We start from the raw sequence: 17,079 nt of genomic DNA, 5'->3' as shown, positions 1-17,079 counted from the left end.
GGCAGCATTCAAGGACTCTGATCTGCCACGTGTTTTGATTCTAATCTCCAACATCTGCAGTCCTCACTTTCTCCTGGACCTGAGTTGGTGCCAACAGCACTGTTTTTTAGTCCTGTTCTGGCTGGAATGGAGTCAGGGCCTGCCTCCTTGCCTTACCTGTGGTGTCAATTGCTCTGCTGTAGATTACATGTTCCCTCAGCCAGACAACTGAAGAAGCATCCATGTTGACTAAGGCATATGAAAGTTTGCAGGTTGCAGTTTGATTCTTTTCAGAGTGATTTCAGAGTCAACCACAGATTTCCTTCCCTAAACCTCATTACCAAATCATATGGGCTTTTCCAAGAATCAAGTATTTTCATGTTCACAATTAATGAGACTGACATTTCCTTCCAGCTTTATGAATTCATTGAATTTAAATACCATTCTTTGCCTGGAATTCCCTAGCAGCATTATGGTGGTCCTTCCACCACTTGGACAACAGTAACTCAAGAAAGAGGCTCACCATCATTTTCTTAAGGACAATCAGGAGTAGGTGACAGTCTCAATCATTTCTTAGTTTGATGATTCATAATAGTTGGTCCATTGCAATAATTTATTTTAGATATATTTAGATTAATAAATAATAATTCTTCTCCTATGATACTGTGTTTAGAATAGCCACAAATACAGCTCTTAATTGATCTGAGAACAGAAAAATATTGGCTGGGCTTTATTATCCAGAAATAGAAAAACCATTTGTGAGGTGATTGAAGCACTTAATATGGTAAGGTTGGAAGTTTAACACTTATGCTTACCTCTGATTGTAAGAACAGTGTATCAAGCTTGTTTAGTTTGTTCAAGGAATGGCAAATAATCAACAAATGTTGATTATTGCATCTGTTGTTGCATCCCTGTAACTGGTAGTACCGAGGCAGTAATATCAGTGACAGCTTTTCTGTTTACCGCTGTAAGCCTTACAGGAACAATGATATGGTTTCATGAAAATGAAGTTGTCAGTTTCTGGCGATGGTTTTGAAATGTTTTTGAGTTTGGTTTCTGAAATGATTATGAACTGATGAAGGTCATTTAATTGGATGGTGGACTCAGCTTTACTAAAGGAGGTTGGTCTTGCTTTTGTGGGTTATTTGGCAAGTCAAGTTTCCTTTCACTTTACCTCAGTTGTTTTCCTATCTGAGAATCTTTGTTCATCAAACAGAGAGCTTTCCGATCTTTGTAATGAATTTTGTATACACGACATATTCTGAGACAGCTTTGTAATACTGTTTTTGGGACACAGATTACATTACTGCATTGCTGTTTATGAAGAGTCACAAGTAATTTGCAAAGATGCACCTTTAATCATAGTTGAAGAATGTCCATGTGTCTGCTATAATTAGCTGGGCAAATCCAATCCCTCTTGCCTACTGGGTTCAAATGAAACAATCTGATGAAAATTGTGCATGGTACAATTTAACCATTTTGATTCAGGAATGTATTAAACAGTTTCCCTTTAAAATAGTTTTCTACGACATGATTTAGAGATAAGACATTTAATAAATCTGAGATTTCAGGCAAAGTTTGATTCTGGCAGTCCACAATTAAGCATGACTTTACCAAATCTCAGACTGTGTAAGCATTGAATTCTGTCGCAACACTGAAACTTGTCCAATGATTTCATACCCACTCTATCAGTTGCTGTTGTGATCAGGAAAGTAATTAAGAAATTTTTGTTTTATTTTGTATTGATGTGAATAAGTTTTATAAGACCTTTAAAGTAGAGAGGACGTAATGTTATAAATCTCTGGCTGTTTCATTGATAGTAAAGAAAAGATGTTGCAATAACTTCATTTTCACCTCAATTTTCTTTTTACAGCATGCAGCTGAGCTGGAACAGAAGCAGAATGAAACGGAAAACAAAAAAGTACATGGAGAGGTGATAAAGTATGGCAGTGTAGTGCAGGTATGTGCCTTCAATGATAACACATTACAGTTACATTGCACTTTTGCTTGAGAAAACATCCTTAGGCATGAAGAGAATAAATGAACGATGAACAAAAAGTAGGGCCTTGGGGAAGCATATCAAGGCAGTCTTTTAAAGAAGGACAAAGGAAGAGTGGAATGTGTGAAGGCAGAGGTTTTTGTGGAGCAAATAACTAAATGAGGAGAGGAGATGTTTATAGAGGTTAAAAATGGGAGGCGGGTTGACAAACAACTTGGGTTGTTGAGCTTGAGAGACACAAAGAGTCCATGTTTCATTAGCAGGTGAGTGAAGACAGGAGCAAATGCAAACTTTGTAACCTCTGTCCTCACAAATCTGAGATTTTCTATACTCCTCCAGTTCTGACCTCTTGAGCATTCTAAATTGTAATCCTTGCACTATGGGTTATGTACCTTAAGCTACCTGAGTCCTTAGTTATGGAATTCTCTTCCTAAACCTCTTTACCTCTCTTTCTTTGAAATGCTGATTGAAATCTTTGATCAAGTTTTTGCCATATGTCATAATTTCATTTTATTTTGCAGTTTGCTATGAAAGTTTGCTTTATAAACTTTCTGACAAGCACCTTTGGACATTGTGTTCAAGGCACTATATAAATGCAAATTTGATGTTCTTGAATTTGTTTGTTCTTTTGTAGCTATTAGTTAAATATCTGAGATTGATATTGAATAAAATGGTGGCAATTGTAATCAGAGATGTGTCTCCGTAAGCACCTAATACCAAATTCTCCTACTTGTTGTTTGAACAGGATTCAATTTGCCAAAGTGTTTCCGCATTTCAAACGTATTTCAGGGTGTTTTAATTATTAATGTTTTACACTGTTATTGATTATGAATCTAAACTGACATGTTTAGAATAATTCTCAATTCTTGAATGAGTGTGGCTGCCAACTGAAAATGCATGTTTGAGAAATGATGTTTATGTGTTACTTTTGCTCAATTTCGGCCTTGACTAATCCACCTTCTTGGCCTAATTTATGCTTCATGCAATTGTTCCCATTTGTGTCAAAATTAATGTGTGATATGCTCAACATTGACTAACTCCTGTCTTTCGGCCATAACAAGTTACAGTCAGCTGCATATTACAACCTTTTGAAATACATGCCGGTTTACACAGTGATAATTATGTAGTGTTGGTAGCAAATCCTACCAAATGATACATGTCAAAGTAACTTCTGTACATACTTTTAAAAGCAATACAATTGCACTCAATTAATCATAAATATTCTGTACCCTTTTCATTTTACTTAAAACTGGCGTTTTGGTGGTTACTATTGCTGGTTTATTATACCACATTAAATATTTAGTTTGTTGTTCTAAAACTCAATCTGCTGCCTTAGTCCTAAATAGAGTAGAGAACAAGTGCTTTGGAGAATTGTTCTAATTTGAGAGCAGAAGGTTGGTGGGAGTGGTCAAAGTTGTCAGTGGTGGGGAGAATAATGCCCTCATGCTAATCATTAATTGTTAAGCGATGCACATTAGATCAGTTATGACTTTGAAGCCATTCATGGCTCTGGTGTTATGGTTGGCAGATATTATGGTTCTTGAAGATATCAAGAACTTTAAAGAAAGAAACTTGAACCTTTAAGCTGAAAGTGAACTTTCATTTGTATATGGTGAGAAGTGAAAGTTGACAGAATGATATGGCAAGATGTTATATTTAAAGACTCTTGATGTAACAAACAGACTAACACCACCGCTGACTAAATATTCTTTTGTCAGCAACTTCCACTTTGAATTACAATCAGAACTTTGGCTTTTTAATTCTAACAAAACCAATAAACCCACTTCACATGTATACGCAATACTGTCCCTTTAGTAGTCTTTCAATTTTCCCTGGACCAGTCCAAAGTGATTTTTAGCTCCTGAGAGTTACTGCCATTCTTATCTTTTCCCAGTCTGATAACTTTTAATTCCAAACTGTCTTCCACAGTTTTCCAGATAATTCTCCCTTTCGCACAAATTAAATGAATCCTCCAGCTTTATTTCAAATTCTCACAAAGTTGATCCTTTGACTCCAAGGGTGCGTCTGAATGTTTCAGGAATATCTTAGGAACACTTTGCTTTACAAAGCTCAACTCTGCAGTAACGACTGTCACATTGGCTTTGTATGCTGGTAGAAAGACTAAAATTCCTTAAGACCCCCAAGTTTGTTTTATCTTGGAAGTAAATGGACAGTTTAAAGCATAATTGTTTACAACTTGATATTCTGAATACCTTTTTGAGATCTTGAAGACTAACAGGCTAACTAAGGTAAATACAAATGTTGCTGCCATTGTCTGTAAGTATGAACACCTTATACCTTCCTTCCAGAAAATAGACCCTTCCTCTCTTCAATATTTAATGTCCATGTCACCAAGGCCTGTTGCTATGCAGACCTCAGAACAAGTCATATAACTCCATGTTATCCTCGATTGATGACACGGCCCCCAAAAATAACAACATTATAAAGCTCATATTTATAACAGTAATATGCCAGAATATTTATTTGAACCCCTTAAGTTTCAGTTCCTATCACTAACTGAAATTTATAAGATAGAGAATATCAAAGTTTCTTTCTTGTTTCATCGGGCAATGGAGAATCCTGAGCAACTACTGGTCTGCAAAGCACACACTCAGTGACCAAGAATATATGTTGACACTGTTATCCATGTAGATGAAGGACACATGAGTTTGGAATAGGATTACCTACTTCAAAGAATAGAGACTTGAGTTAGTTCCAATGCAACTTTATTACACTGCAAATCTTGGAGAGTGACAGTGGTTGCAAAATAAGAGCTTTTACTACTAGCACTGTTGTGAGAGTGATTTACGGTAGCACTAGTTTACATGAAAATTTTCCATATTAAATGTGCACAGGAATTCATAATTGAACTTCATATGCGTAAGATTAATATATGTATGTAGCAACAGTCTCTACATACAGAGGAACATATGAAGACAGAACATGAGGAGGCCACTCAGCCCTTTGAGCTCACTCTGACATTCAATGAGATTGTGACTGATCTGATTTTAATCTCAACTCTACAGTCCTGCATATTCCTGAGAATTCTTCAATTCCTTGATAATCAAGAATCTATTGACCTCTGCTTTAACTATAATTAAAGATTCTATAACCACTGCCTTTAGAGGAAAGGAATTTTAAAGATTCACAACACTCTGATGGAAAAATATTTCTTCATCTCTTTCTTAAATAGATGACTCCTTATTTTTAAACTAAAACTCCTCGTTCTGCATTCTCCCACAGGATGCATTATTCTTTCCACAACCACCTGGTCCAGTCCTTTCAGGATTTTATATGTTTTAGTTGTATAAAATGACTTTTCTAAACTCGAGAGAATTCAGGCTTAGCCTGTCTAGCTTTTCCTCATCAGGCAATCTGCTTATTCCAGGCATTTGTCTAGTAAACCTTCGGTTAACTGCTTTCAATATATTAAAATCCTTCCATGAGTATATCTTCTATCCTTGCCAATATGTTGCCACCTACACCAGGGACTTTTATTTTCTGCAAATTCTTTTAATTAGTAAATGCCTTCTGGAAGTCTGAACACAATACATCCACTGATTCCCCTTTATCAGCAGTACAAGTTACTAGTTCAAACGTTCCAATCTTGGGCATCATGGTGGCTCAGTGGTTAGTACTCCTATCTCATAGTGCCAGGGGCATGGTTCAACTCCAGTCTCAGGTGACAGCCTTTATGGAGTTTGCAAACTCTCCCTGTGTCTGTGCGAGTTTCCTCCGGATGCGCCCGTTTCCTCCCATAGTCCAAAGATGTGCTGGTTAAGTGGAGTTGCCATGTTAAATTGCCCATAGTGTCCAGGGATGTGTAGGCTAGGTGGATTAACCATGTAAATGCTTACAGGAGGTGGGTCTGGGTGGAATGCTGTTTGGAGGATCACAGTGAGCTTGAATGGCCTGCTTTCACACTGTAGGGGCTGTATGGTTCTCTGAATAATTTAGTTATACATGATTTCCTTTTGACTCTGTCTAATTTACTTGAACTTATAACATGCCCTGTTATAACATCTTTACTAGCTTCTAACATTTTCCCTATGACAGATGTTAAGCTAATTAGCTTGTAATTTCCTGGTTTGTGAATTTACTCAGTACTACTTCCCTGGTAATTGTAATTTGCTTGAACACCTCCATCTTTTTCAATACCTGATTTACAACTATCTTTGGATATTATGTGTACCCACTCTAGCAAAGATTGATATATAATAACTGTTCAATTCATCTATCTCTTTATCCTCTGAATACCCCAGACTCAGATGCATGCATGTTATTCAAAAACTTCTTGAAAATATTTTGACTTAATTAAGTTTGTGTGGATAGTTTTTATTACTATGAATTGCAATTTACAACCTTGCCACAAAATATATGTCATGGGCTCGTGTGAAGTCTATGTTAAACTAAAATAAATAACTGCCACAAGAACTTGCTATTATAGTTGACTATGCATTCTGGGTAGTTTTATTCTCCTAAAATATCTCAACAATCAGCAGGTGAGATCAAGTTCAGCAAGGCATTTGTAGGGCCCTTACTTCCTGCATTCAACATCACAATAAAGGAGAATGTTTATCCAGATGTAAAATGTACTTGTTTGTGTTAAGTAATGCAAGCACAGCTAACTTCAGGAAATTTATTCAAGCTAATAGATGCATTTTCACCTCATGAAAATAAGCTTTTGACACACGTGTAATAGGCTTTGTGACAAATGTTTTGTCTAAATTCATTTTTGTAATTCCTCTAAATTATTGATGAACTTATTCTTTGAGACCCAGGAATTGCAAAATTGTTCTAATTTGATTGTAGTTCCTTTCAGTAAAGACAGCTATCTGAATGATTCTCAGAAAACTCAATCTCCCCATGGGTGGAGAAACAAATACTTGTAATTCTCAAATGCATGTTCAAATGAAGTGACCTTGTACATTTAACCAGCTATTTCCTCAAAACATGTAAACGAAAGCAGCAGCTACTGAGATGAAGCACCATCAGATATTTTTGATTCACTAACTTTGGAGGAAAGCATTTGCATTGGCAAAATGTCAGACTTAAACCACAAAGGTCTATTTATAATTGCAGTTTAGTACGTTGTACTCAGTCAATGTGAATGAGCTCATGTTATTTTTGCAGATGACTTGTAATGCAACCATTGTTTACAAGTAACAGAACTACTGAATAACTATCCATTATTGTGAAATTTACTTTTTCATTTACATAATTGCAAACAGGAAAGCTGCCTCCTGTATATGGGCAGTGAAGAGTGACTTTGGTTGTGTTTGAGGATTAATTAGGATAAATGTCAACAACATTAAGAGCTGTTACTATACATAATGTCCTCAAATTGATTGGTAATGCCTTTTGACCTCAGTGTACACTCTTCAAAAGCATAAAGAACGAGGCTGCAGAACTTAAGAAGCGGAAGTATTGACTAACATGCTAAAGATAATAAAGTATGCAGTCAGATGCTTGCTCTAGTTTTCTGCTTCCTTCTTCTTTTAAGTTTCCTCCTTCCTATTTCACTAAATGGTTCCAAATCTTAATGGCTGCAGTTCAATCGAAAGTGCATTGTCCAAGTGATCAGTCATTATCTGAGTTTAGGCCAAGGGATGGTTTTCTTCCCACAGACCCACTTATGTGATTGTTGAAACTATGGACGATCCTGGAGAAACACTATAACTGGACAGAGTGTCAGGTAACACATCTCCAGGCAGCATTCCCCTAATCTTGCTTCTTCCAATCAGAAACCATGAAGCATTTCCTGTTGAATCTTTTCTAAAGCTATGTCTGTCGTCTACCTCCTTCTCACAACTAATTGCACCAACTATCCTCCAATAGTTAAACCTCAAGTGCTTGTTTCCAGGCAACTCTTCTTGAGTCGACTCATTTGTAAAATGAACTTGAGAACAAAATCCATTTAGGTCCTCACACACATTGCTGGGAGACAGACAGCTTCATCCAGATATTTAACATCTTTATGAATGTGAGGATATTAATTCAAGCAACCACAGTCCATCAGTAATTCTTATACTTCGAAAAGATGTTGTGAAACTTGAAAGGGTTCAGAAAAGATTTACAAAGGATATTGCCAGGGTTGGAGAATTAAGCTAAAGGGAGAGGTTGAATAGGCTAGGGCTGTTTTCCCTGGAGCATTGGAGGCTGAGGGATGACCTTATAGAGATTTGTAAAATCATGAGGGGCATGGATAAGATAAATAGACAAAGTCTTTTCCCTGAGGTGGGTGAGTCCAGAACTAGTGGTTTAGTGTGAGAGAGGAAAGATATAAAAGAGACCTAAGGGGCAACTTTTTCATGCAGAGTGTGGTACGTGTATGGAATGAGCTGCCAGGGGAAGTGGTGGAGACTAGTACAATTGCAACATTTAAAAAGCATCTGGATGGATATATGAATAGGAAGGGTTTGGATGGATATGGGCCAGGTGCTGGCAGGTGGGACTAGATTGGGTTGGGATATCTGGTCGACATGGGCGAGTTGGACTGAAGGGCCTATTTCCGTGCTGTACATTTCTATGACTCTATGTGTATGTACAAACAAAGTAGTTTCTTACATCAGTAGTTTCATACAATAAATTTTGAGGCCTTTCAGCTCCGTTCAACCAAAACATTTGCCAGAAAGCCTGGTGCAAGTGTATTTATAGAATGCCATTAGCATGAGGATTTTCAGAAAGGTGAAAATGCACTTATTCTCTTGAAGTAGATTTTTTAGGTTAGTAGTGCTTCCATTATTCCCTCTTCTGGTTAACCAAAGAACTTTTAAATTTAGATAAAACATTTTTCATTATTTTGACATTGAGAGTTCTTTTCAGGAAGTAAAGGTATTACATATCCTCACTGAACTTGATCTCACCTTCTGATAGCTTTGCTATTTTGGGAAAACAAAGCTACCACAATACATGATCAACCGGAAGAACAATTTCTTCAGGGAAATAAAGGGTCATTTATTCTGGTTTAATATAGACTGCACAACCTTACATGACATTCAGTGGAATGTCTGCCAGATTCTTGTGTTGCAACTCACAATAATAAGAACTATTCACAAATTATTAATGAAGTAATAATCAACCCAACCAGATTCCAGCCCACCAATCTATTTTTAGACAGCAGCAAATCATAGAAGATTTTGTTGACACTGGTTGTTCTCCAACAGCTTGTTGATACTCTGTTTGGGTTCCACCAGGATCACTCAGCTCCAGACAGTCATAGCATTGCAGCAAAAAAAAATTGAATTCCAGTGTTGAAGTGTAGGTGCCCTTGAGATCAAGTATTGTTCAGGATAAAAGGTGAGGTTGCTATCGTCCCAGAAGACCATAGGACTGCTCTCTCATTAGACAGAGGCAACTGGTGGTAAATTCAACCTAAGGGTCACTAGACCTCAGGTGAGGGATGAGGTTGAGAAGGTGGAACCTTCCTGGTGATCACTGTGGGAAAAAGGAGACCAAGTAAAACTGAAGCCATTTTGAAACTCTATTTGTTGTAGTCATACCAAGCTCAGAGGAAGATAGTTTGGTTGATGGGAAGTCAACTATTTCAGTGCAGTGACATTGCTGCAGGATTTCCCCATCAGACTACCTGGGCCGAATCCATCTTCAGCTGCTTTCTTCCATCAGAAGGTCAATTTGCAGATGGTGACTGATAATTGCTCATTGTTCAGTTCCACCCATATCTTCTTGTAAAAGAAAGCACTTTGTGCCTGCACACAGAATGATATGGAGAAAATGCAAACTTTGATTGAAAAGTGATGAGCAGCATTCTTGACATACAGGCCCTGGGCAAGGTCTATAGAACATAGAACATAGATGTTGCGCCGACCGAAGCCTACCTAACCTACACTAGCCCAATAACCTCCATATGCTTGTCCAATGCCCGCTTGAATGACCATAAAGAGGGAGAGTCCACCACTGATACTGGCAGGGCATTCTATGAACTCACAACCCGCTGAGTAAAGAATCTACCCCTAACATTTGTCCTATACCAACCTCCCCTTAATTTAAAGCTGTGTCACCTAGTAACAGCTGACTCCATACGCGGAAAAAGGTTCTCACTGTCAACCCTATCTAAACCCCTAATCATTTTGTACACCTCTATCAAATCTCCCCTAAACCTTCTTTTCTCCAATGAGAACAGCCCCAAGTGCCTCAGCCTTTCCTCATACGATCTTCCTACCATGCCAGGCAACATCCTGGTAAACCTCCTCTACACCCGTTCCAGTGCCTCTACATCCTTCCTATAGTATGGCGACCAAGACTGTACACAATACTCCAGATAAGGCCGCACCAGAGTCTTATACAACTGCAACATGACCTCAGGACTCCGGAACTCAATTCCTCTACCAATAAAGCCCAGTACGCCATATGCCTTCTTCACAGCACTATTTACCTGGGTGGCAACTTTCAGAGATCTGTGTACATGGACACCAAGATCCTCTGCTCATCCACACTACAAGTAGCATACCATTAGCCCAGTAATCCATCTTCTTGTTACTCCTACCAAAGTGAATGACTTCACACTTAGCTACATTGAACTCCATTTGCCACCTTTCTACCCTGCTTTGCAACTTATCTTCAGTAAGAGAGAAGAGTCTTACCACCTTCCCTTAATATTTAACAGCATTATTGTGACCAAATGACCCAGCGGTAACATTGTGGAACATCAATATTGACTAGAAATGTAATTTGACATGATACACCTAAACACATGTCTATAAAAGCAGATCAAAAGCTGAGTATTCTGTGGTGCAAATTACTCACCTCAATAATCCACATGGTCTTTATGCCACCTGTGAGCAATAAATCAAGAGTCTGATAAAATGCTTGCTACTTGTGTGGATGTGTGTAACTCCAACCACATGCAACATCATCCAGATAAAGCAGCTACATAATTAGAACTCACCACTTCAGTTATTTACTCCTTCACTGCTGGAAGTCCCACCTACTGCAAGCTACCAACCATTCCCTGTGTCAGTCCATCCTATCACCATCCTGATGGGGGATGAGTATTCCAGCCAGCAGGAATGGGATGTATGGCTAACATCATGATTATGCCACCCAATTTAACATAATACTCTGGATTTACTCAAGTTGGCTATTGGCTCGCAAGGGTGGGTCTTCCTGCCCAGTCAGGGGCAGAAGGGTCTGGTTTAGGCCATTCAGCCCATCCACAATGTGTTATCATTGCAGGTCAGGCTTCTTTCTGGTCTATTGCCTTGCTGTCAACTTTCCTTCTGGGATGGTGACTCGCCCCCATAAATTTCAGAGCTTGATTATATCCTGTGGATTTGGTGAGAGAGTAGTTTAGTGTTAAGAGCTACTCATTGTCTCTAACTATGCCCAGAAACTTAAAGGGGTCTGAATGACATAGGCTATAGTGAATCTTTGGCAGAATCAAGCTGATCAGGGCCATCTCAATGTTGGGAGAAACTTGGCCCATCATTTATGCTTTTGACAAATGGTGTGTTGAGTTTCTCACTAGATGGTGCTAAGTTGTCAATTAAAGGGGAATATTGCCTGTTAAGTGCCTTAATGGTGAAATGTACCTCCATGATAGTCAGCATCCTATCCAACCAGCCAAACATTAAGTACGGAAAGCAGAGTGGGAACCTTGCGATTGTAGGACCTCCGTGTTGGACACTGGTTAGCAACAACTCAAGGCACTTTCCATGGGCACTTGCTACATACACAACACATCTACAGACATTGATATCCAATGAATGTCAGCCTGTAAGAACTCTCATGGTACATCTCAATCCATTTATATGACACTTCTGCATTTCAGTGCTGCACCTCAGGCTGTGCCAGCAACTATCACTACAATATGATGTGCCCAGGGGTGTGCCCCCATTTCATGGACTGGACCAGGCTGCAGTTTTTTTAAATACTTCAATTGTGGATTGTAGGTGTCGTTGGCTGGTCTGTCCTGGGTTGGTCTTGAGAAGGTGGTGGTGAGCTGCCTTCTTGATCTGTTGCAGTCCACATGCTGTAGGTTAATCCACAATGTCCTGAGGGAGGGAATTCCAGGATTTTTAACCAACGACAATGAAGGAACAGATATATTCCCAAGTCAGGAAGGTGAGTGTGTTGGAGGGGAACTCCAGGTGGTGGCATTCCCAGATGTTTGTTTCCCTTGTCTATATGGAAGTGTTGTGGGTTTGGAAAGTGTTGCCTAACGAGCCTTGGTGAATTTCTCTAGTGCATCTTACAGAGGTTACATACTGCTGCTGCTACTCAGCATCAGTAGAGGAGGGAGTGGATGCTTGTGGATGTGATGCCATCAAGCACTTTGTCCTGGATGGTATCAGCTTCTTGAGTGTTATTGGAGCTGCACTCATCCAGGCAGGTGTTCCATCACAGTCCTGACTTGTACCTTCTCGGTGGTGGATCAAGCTTTGGTGAATCAGAACGTGAGTTATTTATTGCAGTATTCCTAGCCTCTGACCTGCTCTTGTAGCGATTGTAGTTATACAGAGTCATTGAGTCATAGAGATGTACAGCATGGAAACAGACCCTTCGGTCCATCTTGTCCATGCCAAACAGATATCCAAAATTACTCATCCCATTTGCCAGCACTTGGCCCATATCCCTCTTCATATTCATAACCTTTCCTATTCATATACACATCCAGATGCCTTTTAATTGTTGTATTTGTGCCAGGCTCAACCACTACCTCTGGTAGTGCATTCCATACATGCACCACCCTCTGTGTGAAAAAGTTGCCCCTTAGGCCCCTTTTAAATTATTCTCCTCTCACTTTAAACCTATGTCCTCTAGTTCTGGACTCCCCCAACCCAGGGAAAAAAGATCTTGTGTATTTACCCTCTCCATGCCCCTTTTGTTTTTATAAACCTCAAGAATGGTAATAGCTGGGGAATCAGTGACGGTAACACCACTGAATGTCAAGGTGCAGTGGTTAGCTTGTTTGTTTTGTATTGCCATTTGTGTGGTGTGAATGTTACTTTCCACTTGTCAGCCCAAGCCTGGATATTGTCTAAATCTTGTTGCATTTGAACATGGACCGCTTCAGTTACTGAGGAATTGCAGATGGTGCTGAATATTGTGCAATCATCAATGAACATTCCGACTTCTGAAACAAAAACAGAAATTGTTGGAAAAGCTCGGTAGGCCTGGCAGTCTCTGTGGAGAGAAATCAGAGTTAATATTTCAAGTCCAGTGACCCTTCCTCAGAACTGAACCACTTCTGACCTTATGATGGAGGGAAGGTCATTGATGAAGCAGCTGAAGATGGTTGGGCCCAGGACACTATGCTGAGGAGCTCCTGCAGAGATGTCCTGGAGCTGAGATGACTGACCTCTAACAACCACAACCATTTTCCTATGCGCCAGATATGACTCCAACCTGCAACCTCCACCTTGGGTAACCATTGCTGGGTTTTGCTAGATTTGCTCAGTTTGCTCAGGCTCCTTGATGCCACACTCATCAAAGGTGGCCTTGATGTGGCTGTCACTGTCACCTCACCTCTGGAATCTTTGGGCTGTTCGCGCACTAACGTTATGCTCACTCACTTTGATCTGACCTGGATGCTCACATCATCCCTGCTTGCATTTCCTTATGCCTTTTTGTGCTTTGCCCCCTCCGCAGATGATAGCAGGCTCATATTACTTCTGTTAAAAATCACACAACAGGTGCTAGTCCAACAGTTTTATTTGGAAACACCAGCTTTCAGAGCCCTACTCCTTCATCAGGTGGTTGTGGAGTATAAGATTGTAAGACACAGAATTTATAGCAAAAGTTTACTGTGTGATGTAACTGAAATTATAATTTGAAAAGGACCTGGATTGTCTCATCTTTTAGAATGAACATGTTGGTTTCAGTTATTTCATATGTAAATTGCAGAACTTTTTAAAAAGTTCCATGCTCAGTGAACTTTAACAATTGGTGTCATGTCGGCTCAGATTGAAGGTGTGAGCAGCCCTGTGTGAGGTTGTCTGTGCCACAATGGTCAGACTGATTCTCATCTAAAAAATGGATTTACAGAATCTTACATGGATTCATGCTGTTTTTGAGCAAAATAAAATGTAATTCTGCAAGTACAAGTTCATTCCACAAACTTATGTGTGTGTGTGTGTGTGTGTGTGTGTGTGTGTGTGTGTGTGTGTGTTGGGACAGGGTTATGAGTGTCTGTGTGTATGCGCGCGCTACGGCAAAGGATGAATGGACACTGCACAACAATCAACAGACAGGAGTGTTCCCTCCCAGTTGGAGAACACTTCAGCATTCTGGAACATTCGACTTTGGACCTTCGGGTGACCGTCCTCCAAGGTGGACTTTGGGACAACAACGAAAAGTGGCCGAGCAGAGGCTGATAGCCAAGTTCGGTGCCCATGAGACTGGCCTCAACCAGGACCTTGGGTTTATGTCACACTACAGGTGATCCCATTGCACCACACACGCACGCACACGCACTCTCTCACACGTTCACACATACACTCCCACACTCACACATGCACCCTCTCTCAGACTTATACCCCTTTACACTCACACATGTATACACACACTCTCACAGAATTCATAACCCTTACCCCCTAGCCCCCCACACAGACAGACCCACATGCACACATACACATATAAGTTTGTGGGGTGAATTTGTACTTGCAGAATTACATTTTATTTTGCTCAAAAACTGCATGAATCCATTTAAGATTCTGCAAATCTGTTGTTTAGATTAGAATCAGTCTGACAATTGTGGCACAGACAGTCTCGCGCAGGGCACCTCACACCTTAAATGCACTATCTGGGCCGACATGACGCCAATTATTAAGGTTCACTTGGGAAGGTAACTTTTAAAAAGGTTCTGCGATTTACATATGAAAGAACTGAAACCAACGTGTTCATTCTTAAAGACGAAAGACTTAACAAACATTTTAGGTCTTTTTCCATGAATAATTTCAGTTACATTACACTGTAAACATTTGCTGTAAATTCTGTGTCTTACAATCTCATACTCCACAACCACCTGATGAAGGAGCAGTGCTCCCAAATAAACCTGTTGGACTATAACCTGGTGCTGTGTGATTTTTAACTTTGTCCACCCCAGTCCAATACCGGCATCTCCAAATCATATTATTTCTGTCTTGCTTTGCTGTTTATACAGAAACAAAGCCAGGATGTTTGTCATGGTGTACTGCATTCTCAGTCAAGAGAAGGGGAATAGTCTTCAGTCAGGGAGTCTTGGTGCAGTAAGGGTAACCTCCAATATCAGCCCAGGGTGGCACAGTGGCTCAGTGGTTAGCACTGCTGCCTTGTAGCACCAGGGTCACAGGTTTGATTCTAGCCTTGGGGGACTGTCTGTGTGGAGCTTGCATATTTTCCCATGTCTGTGTGGGTTTCCTCCCACAGTCCAATGATGTGCTGGTCAGGTGAATTGGCTGTGTTAAATTGCCCATAATGTTAGGTGCATTAGTCAGAGGGAAATGGGTCTGGGTAGATTAATCTTCGGAGGGTTGGTGTGGACTTGTTGGGCCAAGGGGTCTGTTTCCACACTGTAGGGAATCAAATCTAATCCTCTTTGCCATTCAAATATCTCCGGTAACAGATGTGATTTCTTACACTATTTTTGCTCATTACTTCATCCTTGACAACTGTTTATCTCGAACATTCTGAGTAAGTTTTATCTGCTTTTGAGTGGACAGTTAAATAATAGTCTGAATAGCAGAAAAAAAATCTAGGTTTAAGAGAGCAAAAAAAATTAATTAATAATTACAAATGACAAACATGTGAAAACAAATTCAAATTTTTAAACACACTCAACCACCTTCATCCTAAATTCCTGTTATTTTACGAGTATTTGTGTAATTGGTGCAGATTGGGTTATTGTTGTAGTCTTTATCACTTTACACTGCATTGACATTTGTGATCGAAATGGGGCCATTTCTGTCCTACTTCACCAATGTGCTGTACATCTATGTGAAGCTGGTGCACTTTACTCAGCATGTGGTTCTGGTATAAGTGGAAAGTAAAGAAGTACCAAATGTCTGTTTCAGCCAATTGCATGGAAAATGAAAAGTCATGTTTAAGCTTTTAAAAATATTTGCTTGTAACAACTTAATCTTTTGTGCCACAGCAAATTATTCAGTTTTCTATTGGAGTCATAGAGGTGTACAGCATGGAAACAAACCCTTCGGTCCAACCTGTCCATGCCGACCAGATATCCCAACCCAATCTAGTCCTACCTACCAGCAGCTGGCCCATATCCCTCCAGACCCTTCCTATTCATATACCCATCTTAATGCCTTTTAAATGTTACAATTGTACCAAACTCCACCACTTCCTCTGGCAGCTCATTCCATACACATACCACCCTCTGTGTGAAAAAGTTGCCCCTTAGGTCCCTTTTATATCTTTCCCCTCTCACCATAAACCTATGCCATCTAGTTCTGCACTCCCCGACCCCAGGGAAAAGACTTTGCCTATTTATCCTATCCATGCCCCTCATAATTTTGTAAGCCCCTATAAGGTCACCCCTCAGCCTCCAACGCTCCAGGGAAAACAGCCCCAGCCTGTTCAGCCTCTCCCTGTAACTCAAATCCTCCAACCCTGGCAACATCCTTGTAAATCTTTTCTGAACCCTTTCAAGTTTCACGTCTTTCCGATAGGAAGGAGACCAGAATTGCACGCAATATTCCAACAGTGGCCTAACCAATGTCCTGTACAGCCACAACATGACCTCCCAACTCCTGTACTCAATACTCTGACCAATAAAAGAAAGCATATCAAACGCCTTCTTCACTATCTACCTGTGACTCCAATTTCAAGGATATATGAACTTGCACTTTGTTCAGCAACATTCCCTAGGGCCTTACCATTAAGTGTATAAGTCCTGCTAAGATTTGCTTTCCCAAAATACAGCACCTCGCATTTATGTGATTTAAACTCCATCTGCCACTTCTCAGCCCATTGGGCGATCTGATCCAGATCCTGTTGTAATCTAAGGTAACCCACTTTGCTGTCCACTACACCTCCAATTTTGGTGTCATCTGCAAACTTACTAACTGTACCTCTTACGCTCGCATCCAAATCATTTATGTAAATGACAAAAAGTAGAGGACCCAGCATCGATCTTTGTAGCACTC

General features: G+C 40.0%; 1 protein-coding gene across 3 annotated transcripts in view; it reads left to right on the top strand.

The window, feature by feature from the left end:
- The window catches only part of itpr3 (inositol 1,4,5-trisphosphate receptor, type 3), a 269,802-nt gene that overhangs the window by 75,532 nt on the left and 177,191 nt on the right, over positions 1 to 17,079 (top strand). For all 3 annotated transcript variants that reach the window (XM_072563528.1, XM_072563529.1, XM_072563527.1), the window contains exon 4: positions 1,853 to 1,939. In XM_072563528.1, coding sequence (XP_072419629.1) covers positions 1,853 to 1,939 — 87 coding nt within the window. The remainder of the gene's footprint in view (positions 1 to 1,852; positions 1,940 to 17,079) is intronic.

Source organism: Chiloscyllium punctatum, chromosome 45 (genome assembly GCF_047496795.1).
Source record: "Chiloscyllium punctatum isolate Juve2018m chromosome 45, sChiPun1.3, whole genome shotgun sequence".
Classification (NCBI taxonomy): domain Eukaryota; kingdom Metazoa; phylum Chordata; class Chondrichthyes; order Orectolobiformes; family Hemiscylliidae; genus Chiloscyllium; species Chiloscyllium punctatum.
The sequence above is the reverse complement of the archived record's forward strand: the minus strand, read 5'-3'. Positions and strand labels throughout refer to the sequence as shown.